Raw genomic sequence first — 16,038 nt, forward strand, 5'->3', positions numbered from 1 at the left:
AGTCATTTGTTTACATTGTCAATGAGTTCAGCAGTATTGCTCAGTATTCTTAAGTTATTATGAGTCCTAGTTGTTCTGTATTGGCATATACCACTCCTTTTCATTCAGGCCATATGAACAAGCAGAGTGGAGCAGCGTTGGAACAGTCATCAGTGTGACTTTCAGAGTAGCCAGGCCACTCGCTCCTAGAATCAAGGTGACAGAAGATGAATAGGAACAATTACCAGCCTCACTCCTCTCCTTGTCTCTCTTTGACAAACTCTTATCCTTTGGCTCAAACCTTCCATTTTTCACAAGGTCCATGAATGATTCACTGTTTCTATTAGCATTTTATTAGATCTCCCTTTTGAGGAGATGTATAATTAGGGTTGAATATGGCACCTAGATCTCCTTCTCAACCTTCACTCACCCCAGCTCTCAAATTAAGCTTTGAGTCAGTCGGCCTCGATTAAGATTAATGATAAGTTAATAACAATACCACTGCAATAGCTCCACTCCCCTGCCACTCTCTTTAAACGAAACACTTTTTGTCCATAATTCAGATTAAAATTCAACGCCGCAGGTGTACAGCTATTCATGTTCCACCATGCACCGACTAAAACAACCTGCCTTACAAGGAAGTTGTGTGTTCTTTTTATGGATCAGGTAAGGTGTGAATCATTTTTCTGTTCTATGTCTCCAGTACCAGGTTTTCCCTACCCAACAGCCAGTGCAGCAGCAGCATACAGAGGAGCCCACCTAAGAGGTCGAGGACGGACAGTGTACAACACATTCAGGGCAGCTGCCCCGCTTCCACACATCCCAGCTTACGGAGGGTGAGCAATCTTTATTGCAATTGTCCTGTTGTCATTTCTTCCTCTTTGGCCTCTCCTTCTCTTCTTCCTTTATCCAATGGCAAGTCCTGAATCTCTGAGCTCAGAGTCAGCAGAGCAGTGCAGTCCAGCCTCGCCTCACAGCGATAACGCACTCCCCCACTTCCACAGCATGCTAAATCAGCCAACTGGCATGCTCCAAGACATGTGCCTCTGCACGGACTCATGGAACATTATTGTCAATTTGGCCTTGTACTGTGGTGTCATTGAGACGCTGTTTTCATGGTGGGAGATCTCCACTTTGTGACCACTTTTGGGATTTACCCAGTTGCCCAAAAAAAATAAATAAAGAAGAAAGCAAAGTACAATAAGCATCTTCCAGCCCCAGCAGCAGCTCTGGCTGATCCTCCATGGCTGAATGCTCTGGAGACAAGCCAAGCATAGCTGTGTATTGTGGGCATCAGATCTGATTTGATTTATTCTGTTGGTTCTTCTTTTATTCATTTTGCTTTTTATGACTGCAAGCAGATGGACACTAAGGAGGCTGGCTGAGAGTCTATTTAAGGATGGGAACAGATTTACAAATTCAATTGTAATGCTGATTTTCAGAAAATTGCTAAAATAAATGTGATTTAATGTGAATTTTCAGGCACTATTCTAAATATTCGGTTCATGGAGATAAACAGGTGCTATTAAACCATTTTTGAAAGTGAGGGCACAACAGAAAGAGTTACTTAAAAGATCTCCAGTCAAACCTCCATTTATGGAACATAATGAAAATATGACATTTCTGTTGGTTTTCTGTAATAATGTGAGGAAGGATATCATCGCTCATTTTTGTTTTATCAATATACCATTTTTTCCACCTCAGGCAAGTGTAAATAAAAACCTTTTTTACAGTATTTATTTTAGTTTAGTTTTTTGTCCACTCTATTTTTTAAATATGCAAATTGAAGAAGTACATTCAGTTGGATATTTATCCCCCTATTCTTCTGCACTTTTAAATATTTAGTTGATGGCACATGTTTAAGGCACCTCCACATTGGCTTTACTTTTAAGAAGCTAAGGTTGTTGCCTGATTATACTGAATTAAAGGCAACATGGAGGAAGTGTTAAATTTGTATTAACATCAAACAGAATCAACAGCAAATTAAAACAAGAGCAGCTTCTTAGTAAAATATAAACGTTTCTCGTAAAACAGGGGTTAACTGGAAATAAAGGCCTGTCTCTAATGTGTCCTGCTTCAAATAAAGGCTTCTCTAGCCAGTAGAGGCTGCTCTCTGAGAACACATGGTCTATTATTTTTTGGTTTATGAAGTGGAAATAACCCAATAATAAACACCCTCCTTCCAACACAGGTAGATTAAAGCAGATGTGCAGGTGCCTCTGAAAAAGGCTTTCTGTTGGAGGGATAAATAATACCTTCACCCACAACAACACTGTCACTGTGAGGAACCATCACATGAGGACGATAGGTGTTTGGGTGAACAATCGAGCAGGGTCTTGATAAAGAGATTTGTGCTACAGATTGTACTTTCATTAACGCTGCAGCACCGCTTAATTGCCCCAGTGGCAGGCGAATGATGAATTATTAATGTGGACCGTGATGTATTTTTATTAAAACTCTTGAGTGGCGAAGAGCTGTCACACAGCAAGGAAACCCAGTGTGCTGTGTGTGTGTGTGTTCATTAACTGTTCCTTCATGTCTTTAAGGCGGCCTGACATGACAGTCTATACTATCTATAAGCTGTGCTGCAGTCCCATACAATACATTTTAATTAGTGAACCTGCTCTCTGGGCCTCCTTGACATTTGAGAAGTTATTGATTATCAGAGATAGCACAAACGAGTGAAAGCAAGCTATTGGCTGGTGAATTGGGAAGCTTGTTCCTCTGAGGAGCTCTTCTTGTTAAATGGAACTCTTTCATAATGCAGTGCTGACAGCAGCGTCCTGATCTTTTTATTGGAGGCTAGATGAGGAATGCTTTCTCTGTCACACACACGCACAAACTTGCATACAGTGCACATAGAGGGAGGTGTTTAATCTCAGCACTAATGGTCATCCAGTGATTTCATATTATTAGACAAGGGACTCTGCAGATCAGGAGACAATAATAGAGAAACACACACAATGATATTAGCAGACCGGTTCAGGTCACTTCACTTCATTACACGTTAGAACGCTTATTTTCTTTTTCCATGAGCAAAAGTTGTGGATAGTACCTGGAAACTTCTTGGTACCGCCTAAGTCAGGGTTCCAATCTTTAGTCCAATCTTTAGTATGGTCAATAGGTACTCGATTAGGGTAATGAGACCGGTGCCAAGTTTTTAAATCGATCCTCTTCAAGATGAGTCATGATTGAATATCTGTTAGACTATACGTGGGAGTAGGGGATTCAGCGTTTAGTAGGAGAAGGTGTAATAGTGTAAGTGAGGATGCTGCTTTCAATCTGCTGCTAGCCGCGACTTAAATATATTTAAGGAAGGGCTGTCGACTGTGTCCTGCTTTAAGGTATTCCATGCCATGCTGATTCTGGCTGTGAACAAATTTGTCCTGATGCCAGTTTGACGTTGTATTTGTAGTTTCTGACTGTGGCCTCGGGTTGTGGTTGATAGTGATGGCCGTAGCATGGAATTTCCGCAAGTGAAGCATGGTCTGTTGCCTTTAACGCTGTCATAGCCCTGTAGAATTTTAAAGCACTGGATTATGTCTGTTCGTTGTCGGCAGTATTCCAGTGTAGGTAGACCTAGGTGTACTAGTCGCTCTGGGTAGGATTTATCGGAAGTGCCTTGCACCAGTCTCGTGGCCCGGCGCTGTGTTTTTGGAAACTCAGTTCATGGTCAATCACTACACCAAGATCTTTCTCTGCTTCTGTTGATTCGAGGGTATGTGTAACTCCATCTGCACTGATCATTGTGTAGGTCAGAATGGGGTTGGTGTGTCCGAGGTGCAAGACTTTGCATGTCTCGAGGTGGAAGCACATTTGCATCAGAACTGACCAGGCCTGGAGTAGATCTAGATCAGTTTGAAGACTTGTGTGTTAAGTTTGGTGGGCGTCCAATATGGCTTGGTAGATTTTTATATCGTCGGTGAATATGGATATGAAGTTGCTGAGGAGACTGGGAATGTCACTGACGAAGAGGGTGAACGGTAGCGGGCCCAGGACATAACCCTGTGGGACACCGCTAGTTACTTCAGTCCAGTTTGAGAGCTTCCCGTTAACTTGCTGTCTTCTCTTTGTCAGAAAGTTCCTGATCCATAGCAGAATATTATCTCGGATGCCGAAGGAGGAAAGCTGTGCAAGTAGGCGTTCGTGCGGGATTGTGTCAAAGGCCTTGGCATAGTCCAGGAATATGACATCTACTGGTAAACTGTTGCTTAGTGCCTCCGTCCACATGTCAATTGCCTCTAGGAGATTAGTCCCTGTTGATTTCCCCGATGTAAATCTGTGTCGCATTGGAGGTTGTTGTTTTTCAGGTGTTCTACTATTGCCTCTGACATAATACGCTCCACAACCTTGCATAACACCAATGTCAGCGAGACGGGTCTATAGTTGGCTGGGTTGGATTTGTCACCCTTCTTGTAGATTGGTGTCACTGTGGCTGATTTCCATTGGTGTGGTACCTCGCCGCTTGATATAAGCTATGCTGCAGTCCCACACAATACATTTTAATTAGTGAACCTGCTCTCTGGGCCTCCTTGACATTTGAGAAGTTATTGATTATCAGAGATAGCACAAACGAGTGAAAGCAAGCTATTGGCTGGTGAATTGGGAAGCTTGTTTCTCTGAGGAGCTCTTCTTGTTAAATGGAACTCTTTCAAAATGCAGTGCTGACAGCAGCGTCCTGATCTTTTTATTGGAGGCTAGATGAGGATTGGTGTCACCTCTTTTAGATTGATGTCACTGTGGTTGATTTCCATTGTTGTGGTACCTCGCCGCTTGATAGGCTAGTACTGAATATAATGCTTAGTCGGAGAGCTATAGTATCTGCCAGCTCGTTCAGGACCCGGGGATGGATCTGGTATGGGCCTGCTGATTTGTCAGTTCGAAGTGAGCGCAGCTTCTTCAGAACCAATTCCTGTGTGATTGAAAGATTAAGCTTGGAATGTAGTAGTTTCGGGTCAGGTTGAGGAATGGCAGTCACGTCCTCGAATGTGAATGTATTTGCATTCTGCTGATTCAGGATTTCGGTCTTGCCCATGTCGTCGCTAATGAATTGTCCGTCCATATTGCAGAGGTCTGCAATATTGAGCCTGGTGGCTCTCCTGCTGTTGATGTAGCTCCAAAAAGCTTTGTTGTTAGAGAGGGCTTCTTTTGCAAGTTTTGTTTCAAAGTCTTTTCTGGCCTTTCTAGTGGCATGGGTGGCCTCGTTCCGTGCTCGAATGTATTCTTGGTAGTGTTGACCGTCTTTCGTGTTTAAGTAACGTATCCATGCATGGTATTTCCTTCTGGCTTTTCGAAGTGCATTGTAGTTCATCCATGGAGGTTTTGTCTTAGTTATATTAAGGTTAGTTGTTCTAGATGGGGTATGCCTCGCAACTGTTTCCATTAGTACTTGCTCCAAGATGTTTGCTGCTTCCTGGGCCGATTTTCCTCCTAGCATGCGACTCCAGTCCAGATTCAGTTCCTTCCTCATTTCATCGTAGTTCGCTTTGTTGTAGTTGTAGCTAGTTTTGAGAATGGATAGGGGATGGGTGCCAAAGATGAATATAAGCGAGATTCCAATGTGATCGCTGGCTCCCAGTGGGTCTAAGAGGACAATTGCTCCACCATTCCGAATTAATTCGTAAAGATCAGGTCGTCTCGTGTGGTGGTGTGTCCATTTCTGAATCTGGTTGATTCTATGATGTGTTAGTAGGTAGGTGTCTCTTATGCATTCCACAAACTTCAGGTGTGGGCTGTCGGGACTTGTGTTCGGTGTGACTGGGGGTTCTGGTGTCCATATGATGGCCGGGTGATTAAAGTCACCTGTTATGAGCTTGTGTGTGAAGCTGCTATTGGCGGCCCACACTAACGCTTTGTGCAAAGCTTCATCGAGGGGCAAAGCCACTGTTGGAGAACCACTTCTGTAGATGCAGCCCATCAGGAATTTGTTGGTCCCTACCCCTTTCACTGGTATCCAGGTACTGTCTCTATGGTGCTGTGGTATATCTGGGGTGACTTGTTTAGCTTGATTTTTGCTCTTGACATAGATGCATGTGCCTCTTGTGTTAGGTCCTGTCAAATCGCTGGTGAACAGATCGTAACCTGGGAGTGCCATAGTTAGCATGCCTGGTATTAGTCCTACCTTAGGCTTGATGACTAGGTCATAGTCATGGAGTTTGTTAAGTGCTACAATGCTCTCGTATTTACTCAACCGAACAATGTCACAGCAGTTTAACATGGCGTTGCTATGGCGATCAGTTGAGAGTCTACTATCTGCAGTGAGCAGAGTTGAGACGAGCAGAGCCGTACCATGCAGTGGAAAGATGACTAATCCTGCTTTGTTAAGGTGCGGTAAGGTGGGGTCTAAAGATACAGCCCTGGATTTTACTTTAAGCACTCTCGTGATATTTAGAAACCTTGTTATTCTTTTTGCGTCAAAGTGGGGGCCAGTGCGAAAATCTGTCACTGAGTGAGTAATGACGTTACACCATTGGTCGAAGTGAGTGATATCGTTACACCATTGGTGGAAGTGAGTGATATCGTCACACCATTGATCGAAGTGAGTGATGACGTTGCACCATTGGTGGAAGTGAGTGATGACGTTGCACCATTGGTCGAAGTGAGTGATGATGTTAAACCATTGCTGGAAGTGAGCGATGATGTTACATCATTAGTGGAAGTGGGCGATGACGTTACATCATGAGTGGAAGTGAGTGATGACATTACACCATTGGTGGAAGTGAGTGATAAAGTTACACCATTGGTCGAAGTGAGTGATGACGTTAAACCATTGCTGGAAGTGAGCGATGACGTTACATCATTAGTGGAAGTGGGCGATGACGTTACATCATTGGTGGAAGTGAGTGATGACATTGCACCATTGATGGAAGTGAGTGATAAAGTTACACCATTGGTGGAACTGAGTGATAACGTTACACCATTAGTCGAAGTGAGGGATAAAGTTACACCATTGGTCGAAATGAGTGATGACGTTACACCATTGGTTGAAGTGAGTGATAACATTGCCCATTGGTTGAAGTGAGTGATGGCCGTTGCTTCTTCAAAATGAATAGTTGTGACAGTGTATCTGCTGGTAATGTCTTGGACACTGCAGTCGATCAGTCGATCAGTTGATCCACTTTGGGAGCGCTATAAGTGCAGCGTAGCTCAGTGCCTAACGATAGTGCATGCGTAGCGAATGTGTGCTCGAGCCAGTGACAGAGAGACGTGAATGCGCTCATAGCAGACAGACATTGGGAGCAGGGAGGGAATCAGCTGTAAACTTATTCAGTGGTAGTAAATGTCCACTGTAGGTTTCAGTTTGTCCATGAATAAATGCTGCAGCTTCTCAAGAACAACACTTGAGGCCATGGGGATGTTCATAACTGTGATGGAGCGTAACCAAGCGGTCTGTTAAACAAAATAACAGTGAATATCTTCTCTGGGTCTGGTGGAGTGGGGCAAGTCTTAGAGAATTACACTGTTGATGTCATAGGGATGTCATCCGCTCAGGAGAGTGGGTCATCCACTAATCGGAAGATTGGTGGTTCAATGTCGAAGTGTGAATTTAAAGTGTCCTTGGGCAAGATACTGAATCCCAAATGACTCTGGTGTGAGTGTGAGATGTAACTGTGTGAATGATTAAGATCCTGATGCATCTTGTATAGCAGCCCTCAAGGCGAGATGACAAGAAGGGTCGAACAAAAGATTTTGTGGAGTTGGAGTGAGGATTCTGAATAGGATAATTTTGTCAGCCATCCCAGTGTGAAAAGACAGTTCATAAGAAATGAGAGAACTGCCTGAAATGTCTTGTACAGCACAAACACACAGGACAAACTGGGGAATTTGTACATCTGTACCAAATAGTTCAAACTACATTTGTAATGTTGATGGTGAAATTGTTATTATTAATAACTTTCAAAAACATTGAATGCAAAGTCCAACTTCCATCTTCTCTTTCTCTTTCTCACAGTAAGCGATGCGGCTCCTCGTCTCTGTAAATGTCTCAGTCCAAAAGTCAACATCTATTGAAAATAAGATGGATGTTATCATTTCCAAAATATTCTGCTTCAATCCATATTTGTTAGCTTTTAGCCTTTCAAAAACACAATTTACACTGCGGTGAAAAATCTCAATGGGGAAGGCCTTCCGCTTTATTAACAGTGCAGTCTAGCAGCAATCTAGTGACGCCATATATTATATTTATGTAACCACAATAACACAAAATCATATTTTTTCTTTTAAAGAGTGATGACATCATAAAATATAATGACAGACATCATATAGTTTATATTGGTACTGCTGCTGCTCCAAGTTCAACTTGCACTGTGCTGTTGACTGCTTTATATACAAAATAATAAAGAAGCATATTTCTTTTCCTTTGTCTTATTTGCAAGTTTTTTGTTGGAGGGTGCTGAAGGAAACCCAGAAAAAACTCAAACCCCTTGTCTCGAAATCTGTGGATTTGTTAACGTGCTTTTGGTTCGATGTCTGAAATAAGGTCTGTTTTTAACACAAGCTGAAGAAATGTCAAAGTTTTGTTCTACAAAATAAAATACGTCAGTAAATACCCCTCTGGTGAATTTAAGCTTTTAAGTGTCTTAAAAAAGGCGGTTTGCTATCAAGTGTATAAATTAGACAAATTAAAAAATAGTTAGTTTGCCAAAGAGATTATGTTCTATAATAATCCAAAATCGAATGAATAGAAAATATGTGATACATGCAGCACTCGATTGAGCTCATCCAAAAGTAACGAAAGGCAATCAGACTACATTACTTTTATGATTAATGATATATTTCTATATTATAGGTAACAAGTAATTATATCGAAATACTTTTTTAAAGTAACCCTCATAACCCCAATAATAAATGAGTCAACAATTGGGTTAAAATAACTCAGAAGTGGTGTTACCTAAGTACAGAATTACCGTCAGAAATAATTCAATGTTAACGTTTATTAACATTCAGCGGTCTCCTGGATCAAAGTCCTGTGTTTTTAGACCCACCCATTCACCACAACCTCCTTACTTTGCAAACTCTGTCGCCCTCCATGCTACGTCACCTGGACTGGCTCACAATTATTTTGATTACATACAAATTGATTACATTGCTTTTGTAGGTAAAGCTCTGAACAGTGTATGAGAACAGTCTACAGGTCCCAGATGAGCTGCTGATGTCAGCAAAAAACACTGTTGTCCCAATTGTCCCAAACTCAATAACAGACTCAATAACACTAGTTCAAGCTTTGCATATTCTGCATTAAAAAAGGTCTGTACTCTTGATGTACTTTAATATATAATCTACATGCAAAATTTACATTTGATAAGCAGTTAAACTAACTTAACTAAATAAACTAAATACAGTGTTAACAAATACATGAAAGCCAAATGCTTTTGTAGATGAGTTATAAAGATGTAAGGTGAAATATAAATTGATATATAGAACTATTTGTTTTGCTATTCCTCTCCAGTGGCTTGCATGCAGTTGTGATCGTGCTATAAAAATCTTTATATCCATGTTTAGATACAAACCTGAGGACAAATGTGATGCTGCTGATTGGAACGTATTGTATAATATTAGTAAAACCCTGTGAGAGTGTTTTTGGACCTTCCCAGCCTCCTTACCCAGCCATTAGAGAGCAGAGAGGGCTGCCTGCTGTTTTCCTCCTCTGCCCCTTATGTCTTTATTTTGGGTTGTTTTTGGATTGATTGTGGAGATGGAGGTTGGTTGGTAGATAGGCCAGTGCCTGCATGTCAACATGCACTAATATTGGATGTTTTTGTTTTATTGTGTGTTTGTTTGTCTGTTTGTTTGTGTTTGCATCCTCTGCAGTGTTGTTTACCAGGATGGATTTTATGGTGCAGATATTTATGTAAGTATTATTTACTGGTATGACATTGCATGCTACACTGCCATCTCCCTGGTTTCTGCCCTGTTGCTGCACACATGCATCCAACCCTCCATACATACATGGCTTCACCTTCAACTGGGGAGCAGCTAGCTGGTCTTAGCCTGCACTTCAGATCATGGCCCCAGGAAAGAGACGCCGAACAGCTACAGGCTCTGTGAGCAACGCACAACTGCACTCTGACCAAGAGTCAAAGCAAGCTGTTTTTTACGGGTGCAGCTACCAACAAAGGGAGAACATGATGAGACTTTAAAAGTGGAAAAATATCTTCCATAGGAATCTCACAATTTGATTTGATATTGATTCTTGGTGCCATGATTTGATTCAGAATCAATTCTTGATTCAATTAATAAAACGAGGGAAAATGTTCAGACTCCATTTTCAATGTGCCAAATCCTTCACTCATGTTAGTGCACTGAATTACTGGTAGGAAACTAGTAGCATTTTTTTTATAAATATAATAATTTAATATTACTGCATAGATGACATGGATCGGATTAGTTTTAGGATCATTCACAGAAATTGAATAAACAAATTAAAATAACTTTTGAACTCGCTTTGACAAAATAGCCACACAGTTGAATTGCTTTACAGCAACAATTAGTTTATTTTCTAGTATTTTGTTTCCCTTTATGACAAATTTTAGAACCACAACCAATAAACAAACCCATCTCTGAAGCATCATTTTTGTCACTTTATGCATATGGTTTGATATTTCAGACCAAAATATAATTGCCAAGTTTTATTATAACCAAAAAGTTGGTTCTAAAGCTGGTCCTTATAGAAAAGGTTTCGAGGGGTTCTAGTTGACACAGACAAAGAACAAATAAAAGAAGAAAAATGAACCTGCTCCTGTCTCCAGGGTCCTACAAAGAGAGCTCAACATACCCAGGGTATCGTTAGGTTATCTGGCTTAACTAACCCTAACAACCTGCTAACCTGTGAATGTTTAAATTAATAGATTTAAAATACCACTGCTTCATCTAGAGCACCTATGGTGACTGTCATTACACGTGTGTATTCTGTTCAATGAATGTGTTGTTTAGATGTATTTTTAAGGTGTGTGACAATATTTTAGCCTTATTCTGCAGCGCCAAAGCTGTGAAAATCTTGAACAATAGAAGCACAAGCACAGACATACTTAGTGTGTGTGTGTGTGTGTGTTTGTGTGAGGAGGTCCGTAGATAGCTCCCTGCCCACCCATTAGCCCCATGCCCCTGCCACAAGGACTGACTGCCATGCTGCAGTCAGAACATTTAATATTCATTAGCAAAGAGGTCCAGAGCCCTGACCCTGTGCTTCTGTTTGCTGAAAAAAATAATGTGGTAGCAGATAAGATAAATAAGATAGAAGAAGAGCTCAGCCATTCCAGAGAGGTTCACAGCATTGGAAAATATGGATAGAAAAGAGAAACACCGCAAATTCTGTAATAGTGACCAAGGCTGTTATCTGAAACAGGCTTAGATTGCTGACAGACTTTTATTTCTACTTCCTGCTCCCTGAGAATGCAAACTCAAACATGTATCATGCATAAGGAGAAACGGCTGCAGGAAGTCTTACGTTTTCTTGATGGTAGTTTAACAGCGATGGTAAAAAATAGCAAAGTGTAAGTCACGGTAAATTAGGAATAAAACGTAAATAAGTGTACATCGTGCACGGAATACAGCTGCTTTGGTTTTATTTGGATTTTTCTCAATTTACGTACGTTAGTACGTTGGTGAATGTGTGCGAGCAGCAGCGTCACAGCAATGTGTTGGTGAAGTGAGTTTACGGGAGATGTGAGTTAGCTGTTAACCCCTTAAATAATGTCAGCCTGAGTTAAAATAAGAAAGATTGACACAGAGTGTAGAGCTTTTAACAAAACATGGACTTCTAAGTATTTATTTATTTACTGAAGTCAAAGGTAAAGTTTAGTTTGTGGAGAACAGATCACAGTGTGGAATAATATAGAGCAGAATTGAGTTCAGTCTATTGGTCCGGCCCTCCACAACAGTCCCTGTTTCTCATGTGGCCCCTTGGGAATAATAATGGCCGACCCCTGCTCTATTGCCTTACTGATTGAAATGGGGTGACGGCACAATTGGAGGGTGAATCCAATGGTTTAACACTTATTTTACCGTTCTTTTCTTACATAAATGTGTATCTTTTCTAAAGCTAAGCAAGTAGCTTTCTTGCATGAAGTTTATTTGTTTCAATCCACAGCGTTAACTTTCATTTTCACTTTCACAACGTGGTAGGTTCAGTTTGGTCTGTCTGAAGCATTCCCGATGTTGTCACCTCGGACTTAAAGAAAGACTCCATCATTTGAGTAGCAAATGGACAGACCTCACTAGCCCGTCTTCCTTCAGTGAATCAGCAAATGTGATAGATTGAAATGTCTGCTCTGTGAGATTATGTGTGGCACACACACACACACACACACACACACACACACACACACACACACACACACACACACACACACACACACACACACACACACACACCAACTATTGCCTGCAAACAGAGCTGTAGGGTTCCCATTAGTCACTCAGTCAGGATGACAGTCCACAGTGGCTGGTGACTAACACAGGCCAACCTGTTCATCTTCCTGCCACGGCCTATCAACACACACTAAGTATCACTTACTCGCCTCCTCAGTCGGTAGTGGTCATAACCATTGCCCATGTCAGGACAGACACACTGTCTCAGCTGTAGAGCACAGAAGGGTGGAAGGAGAAATGATGAGAGAAGTGCTGGAGTTGTCACTGAGCCTGGAAGAGAGAAACATTGCTTTTGTTTTACGATAAATTAAGGCAGGAGTTCTCAGCCATGTTGGTTTTACAGCCAACAGTCTGCTGGTTTTCAGTGGAAACAGAACAAACTAAACTGTCATATAACAGCCAAGATCTCAACAAAACAACAAGTCAAACAAGACCAAAACTCCAGCACAATACAAAAGCACTGGATGGAAAAAATAAACAGATGTTGCTATTCTTGAAGTCTTACTTGTGGTGGCAGAGAAAGTTTAGTGTACGGCAAATTCATCAATTAGACGACACATAGACAGCATTAGGACACAGAAACGCACATTGTCCCTCCCAACTTGGTCAGTGGGCCTCCGTTAAACTATGACGCTGTACATGGTCGTAGTTATGGCGGGAGCAAAGGAGGAAGTTGGGTTACGCATGCTCATGTCCCATGTGAAGCAAAAAGTAACGTTACGCAGCTGCTTTAGAGACTCCTCGGCTCTGATTGGTTGTTTTTCTTCAGGTGGAATCTTTCTAATGTCATTAGTATCACTGAGAGGAGGCAGAGGAACGTGATTGTTTCACAGATTATCACACATTGTTTAATGGACTACTCTCAGGGGTCATTCAAAGTTTCCAACTGTACCTTAAAAGTTTTTGTACATGTCTGTCTCATTGTGTCAGTGTCAAGTGTGCCAGTACAAAAGAAAACTGTTATACAGAAGAATATTCAAAACTAAATTCTTAATATTAACTCTTCTTTGTATTTTGCTGTGTGTGTGTGTGTGTGTGTGTGTGTGTGTGTTTCCAGGGTGGTTACGCTGCCTACAGATATGCCCAGCCTACTGCTGCCACAGCTGCTGCATACAGTGACAGGTAAGATATAGTAATACTCATTATTATTATGTTTTAAATTCAAGGTAAGATATCATCACTCATAAATGGGAACACTATAGTTTAATTTCAACAAGGCTACACTGGCTCTAGTCGCACAGCAGTTACCTTTGGAATGCAACTTATTTATTTAAATTAAAAGTTAGATAAAAAACTCAGAAAAGGAAAAGTCTGAGAAACGCTTCACAAATAAATTAAGTCAACTACATCGGAGCTACAGCAAAACGTTATTTAACAACTAGTTTAATTACATATGAACTGCAACAGCACAACGTAAAAGGTGACACATTAACCTCTGAACCTCAAAACAGACATTACTGTCAGGTTTTCAAGTCTCCAATTGTCCTTGAACACATCATGTGTGACGAACGCTTCTGTCATGAAAAGCAACCAAATCAAAGCTTAAAACAGTGATTTATTTTTCATCAAAATCACTTTATTCTACTTAGTCATTTCAAATTCATCCCAAAATAAACTGTTTGCATGAACTAGATCTTGAGAAAAACATTAAATCCTGAGATCCTCAGCACAACTGAATCCATGATTGACAGGAAATCAGCTGAGACCAACAGTCACGTGACAACATCTCTGAGAAACTTGGACTAAAGTGCAGGCGGTAAACAGGAGAGGTTTCCATAGAGGTGGAGGAGCGAATTAGCATGGAGTTCAACTTTAGTGAACATGAACGTGAATATAGCCTCGCCAGTCGATGATCTTTCACCTGCATTTGCGCATGTGTGACCGTGCCTTTAGATGGACATAATGTGTAACAAAATATACAGACAATAACACTAACCAGTAAGACATAACAAGCAGGTTTTGATTTGAAATATGATGACATATTGATCCAGGGTCCCAGAATTCCTGCTGTTTACATAGCTAAGCAACAAAAGGGGTTCACAAAGCTGGGACGGGAGTTTTAAAATCCCTACGAGTTGTGAAATAGATCTTAATCTCAAGAAAAGACAACTATAACTAGCTCCAGGCTCTTTAGCTACGCCTCACAATTAAACAACGGTCTGCATCATAGGGCTCTATACTCTAATTGCTAAGTGCACATGTTGTGTTGAAACAGGTTGAAAACAACATCAAGGTGTTTGTTTTGGTCATGGGGTTAGGTACAAACACTGGTTATTTAGGGAGCCGTTCACATGTATGTCTACAGTTACAGCAGGATAACCCAGTTAGAGTTCCACCTCATAATAGGAGTACCAAGTGCAACAGCACCACAATGTACAGGCTCAAAACTCATGGAGACCATGAAGTAGAATCATTGAGAAACTCTCCAAGATAAAGAACATTAGAATCCTCACATAGTTTGATACCGCTTCTTTGGATTGCACTGCAGGATTTCCTTTCTATGAGCTTTCACCGTATAAAAGATGAATGAACACATAGAGACATGTGGTTGTGAAAATATGCTCCATGAACATTTGGAAAGGGCCTGGGGTTGAAATAGTGGTTTATCTCCCATATGTCCCGTCCCAATTTACTAATAATAGATTTATTCATAACACAATGAATAATTTGTGTTAAATTAGTAAGCACTGGTGTGAAATTTGAGTTTATAATTGCATAGAACATTCATTATTCATCTTCTGCCTCACTTCAGTTTTTTTTTGCAGGCTTGGTTAGAATTAATAACCTGGGATGGCAGAAATACCATCCATCTGATTCGGGAGGCGTGATGTAAAATGATTATAGAGAGGGCTGGGGCTCTAGACAATAGAGCAGCTAATATGTTAGCAGACGAACGAGGTACATAGTAGTTTCACTTGAAAATAAGCTATCATGCTTATTAGGGATGACACTGGCTTTATTAGCCAAAGGGGGCTTAAAGAGGAGCCAAGATGGAGAAGATTTATTCCACTGCCTCACTACTTTTATTCAGAAGAGACATGGAAAACTGATGCATGGGCATAAAAAAAGAAGGTTATACCACCGATCGTCTCTCCTTAAAACCGTTTATGTCACACAATTAAGGACATAAATCTAAATGACGTGAAGAATACTAAGTCATAAGCAATAACTAGAGGCATTTCCTGAAGTTACGTTGGGGTTACAGCTGCAGCAGAGCTCACCTCCGACCATCAATCAATGAGCATGTGATGATCATTGTATGAAGTTGCTCACAAACCTTAAAACAGGCTAAACAGCTCTGCAGAGCTGTTTAACCTGTTTAGCCGATTATTTTAGAAGTTGCTAATAAATCAGATTCTGCCGCCCCCAAGTAGCAAAACAATCAATGAATGGAGCTTGAGGCCCTCAGCACAGTTTTGATGTTCCACCCAGGTATGGTGTGGCATTGAGGGCTTGCTTGTGTACCTGTGTGGCTCTGATGTACCCATCTGTGTGGGGCCACATTGGCATCATGTTGGTCATGTTCATGCGACATGGGTCACAGATGGGAAGCACCAACAGCTGCTTTCTGGCCTGACTAGACCCAGTCTGGCTCATGTGATGTACAAACCAATACAAATGCAATGCAGTGACTCAGATGTATGCAGATATGCTCATGCAAGCACATTATGAACATTCACAAATTACTAG

General features: G+C 41.1%; 1 protein-coding gene across 4 annotated transcripts in view; it reads left to right on the forward strand.

Moving 5' to 3' along the window:
* Positions 1-16,038, forward strand: part of rbfox1 (RNA binding fox-1 homolog 1) — a 147,351-nt gene that overhangs the window by 103,793 nt on the left and 27,520 nt on the right. For 3 of the 4 annotated variants that reach the window (XM_076081961.1, XM_076081968.1, XM_076081975.1), the window contains 3 exons: positions 683-815; positions 9,790-9,829; positions 13,406-13,470. In XM_076081961.1, the coding sequence (XP_075938076.1) occupies positions 683-815; positions 9,790-9,829; positions 13,406-13,470 (238 nt within the window). Of the gene's footprint in view, positions 1-682; positions 816-9,789; positions 9,830-12,024; positions 12,028-13,405; positions 13,471-16,038 lie in introns of all 4 variants that reach the window. The other variant, XM_076081952.1, reaches the window with a different exon arrangement.

The sequence above is a fragment of the Anarhichas minor genome, unplaced genomic scaffold (genome assembly GCF_050575085.1).
Source record: "Anarhichas minor isolate MPS153535 unplaced genomic scaffold, ASM5057508v1 ptg000007l, whole genome shotgun sequence".
NCBI classification, from domain to species: Eukaryota; Metazoa; Chordata; class Actinopteri; order Perciformes; family Anarhichadidae; genus Anarhichas; species Anarhichas minor.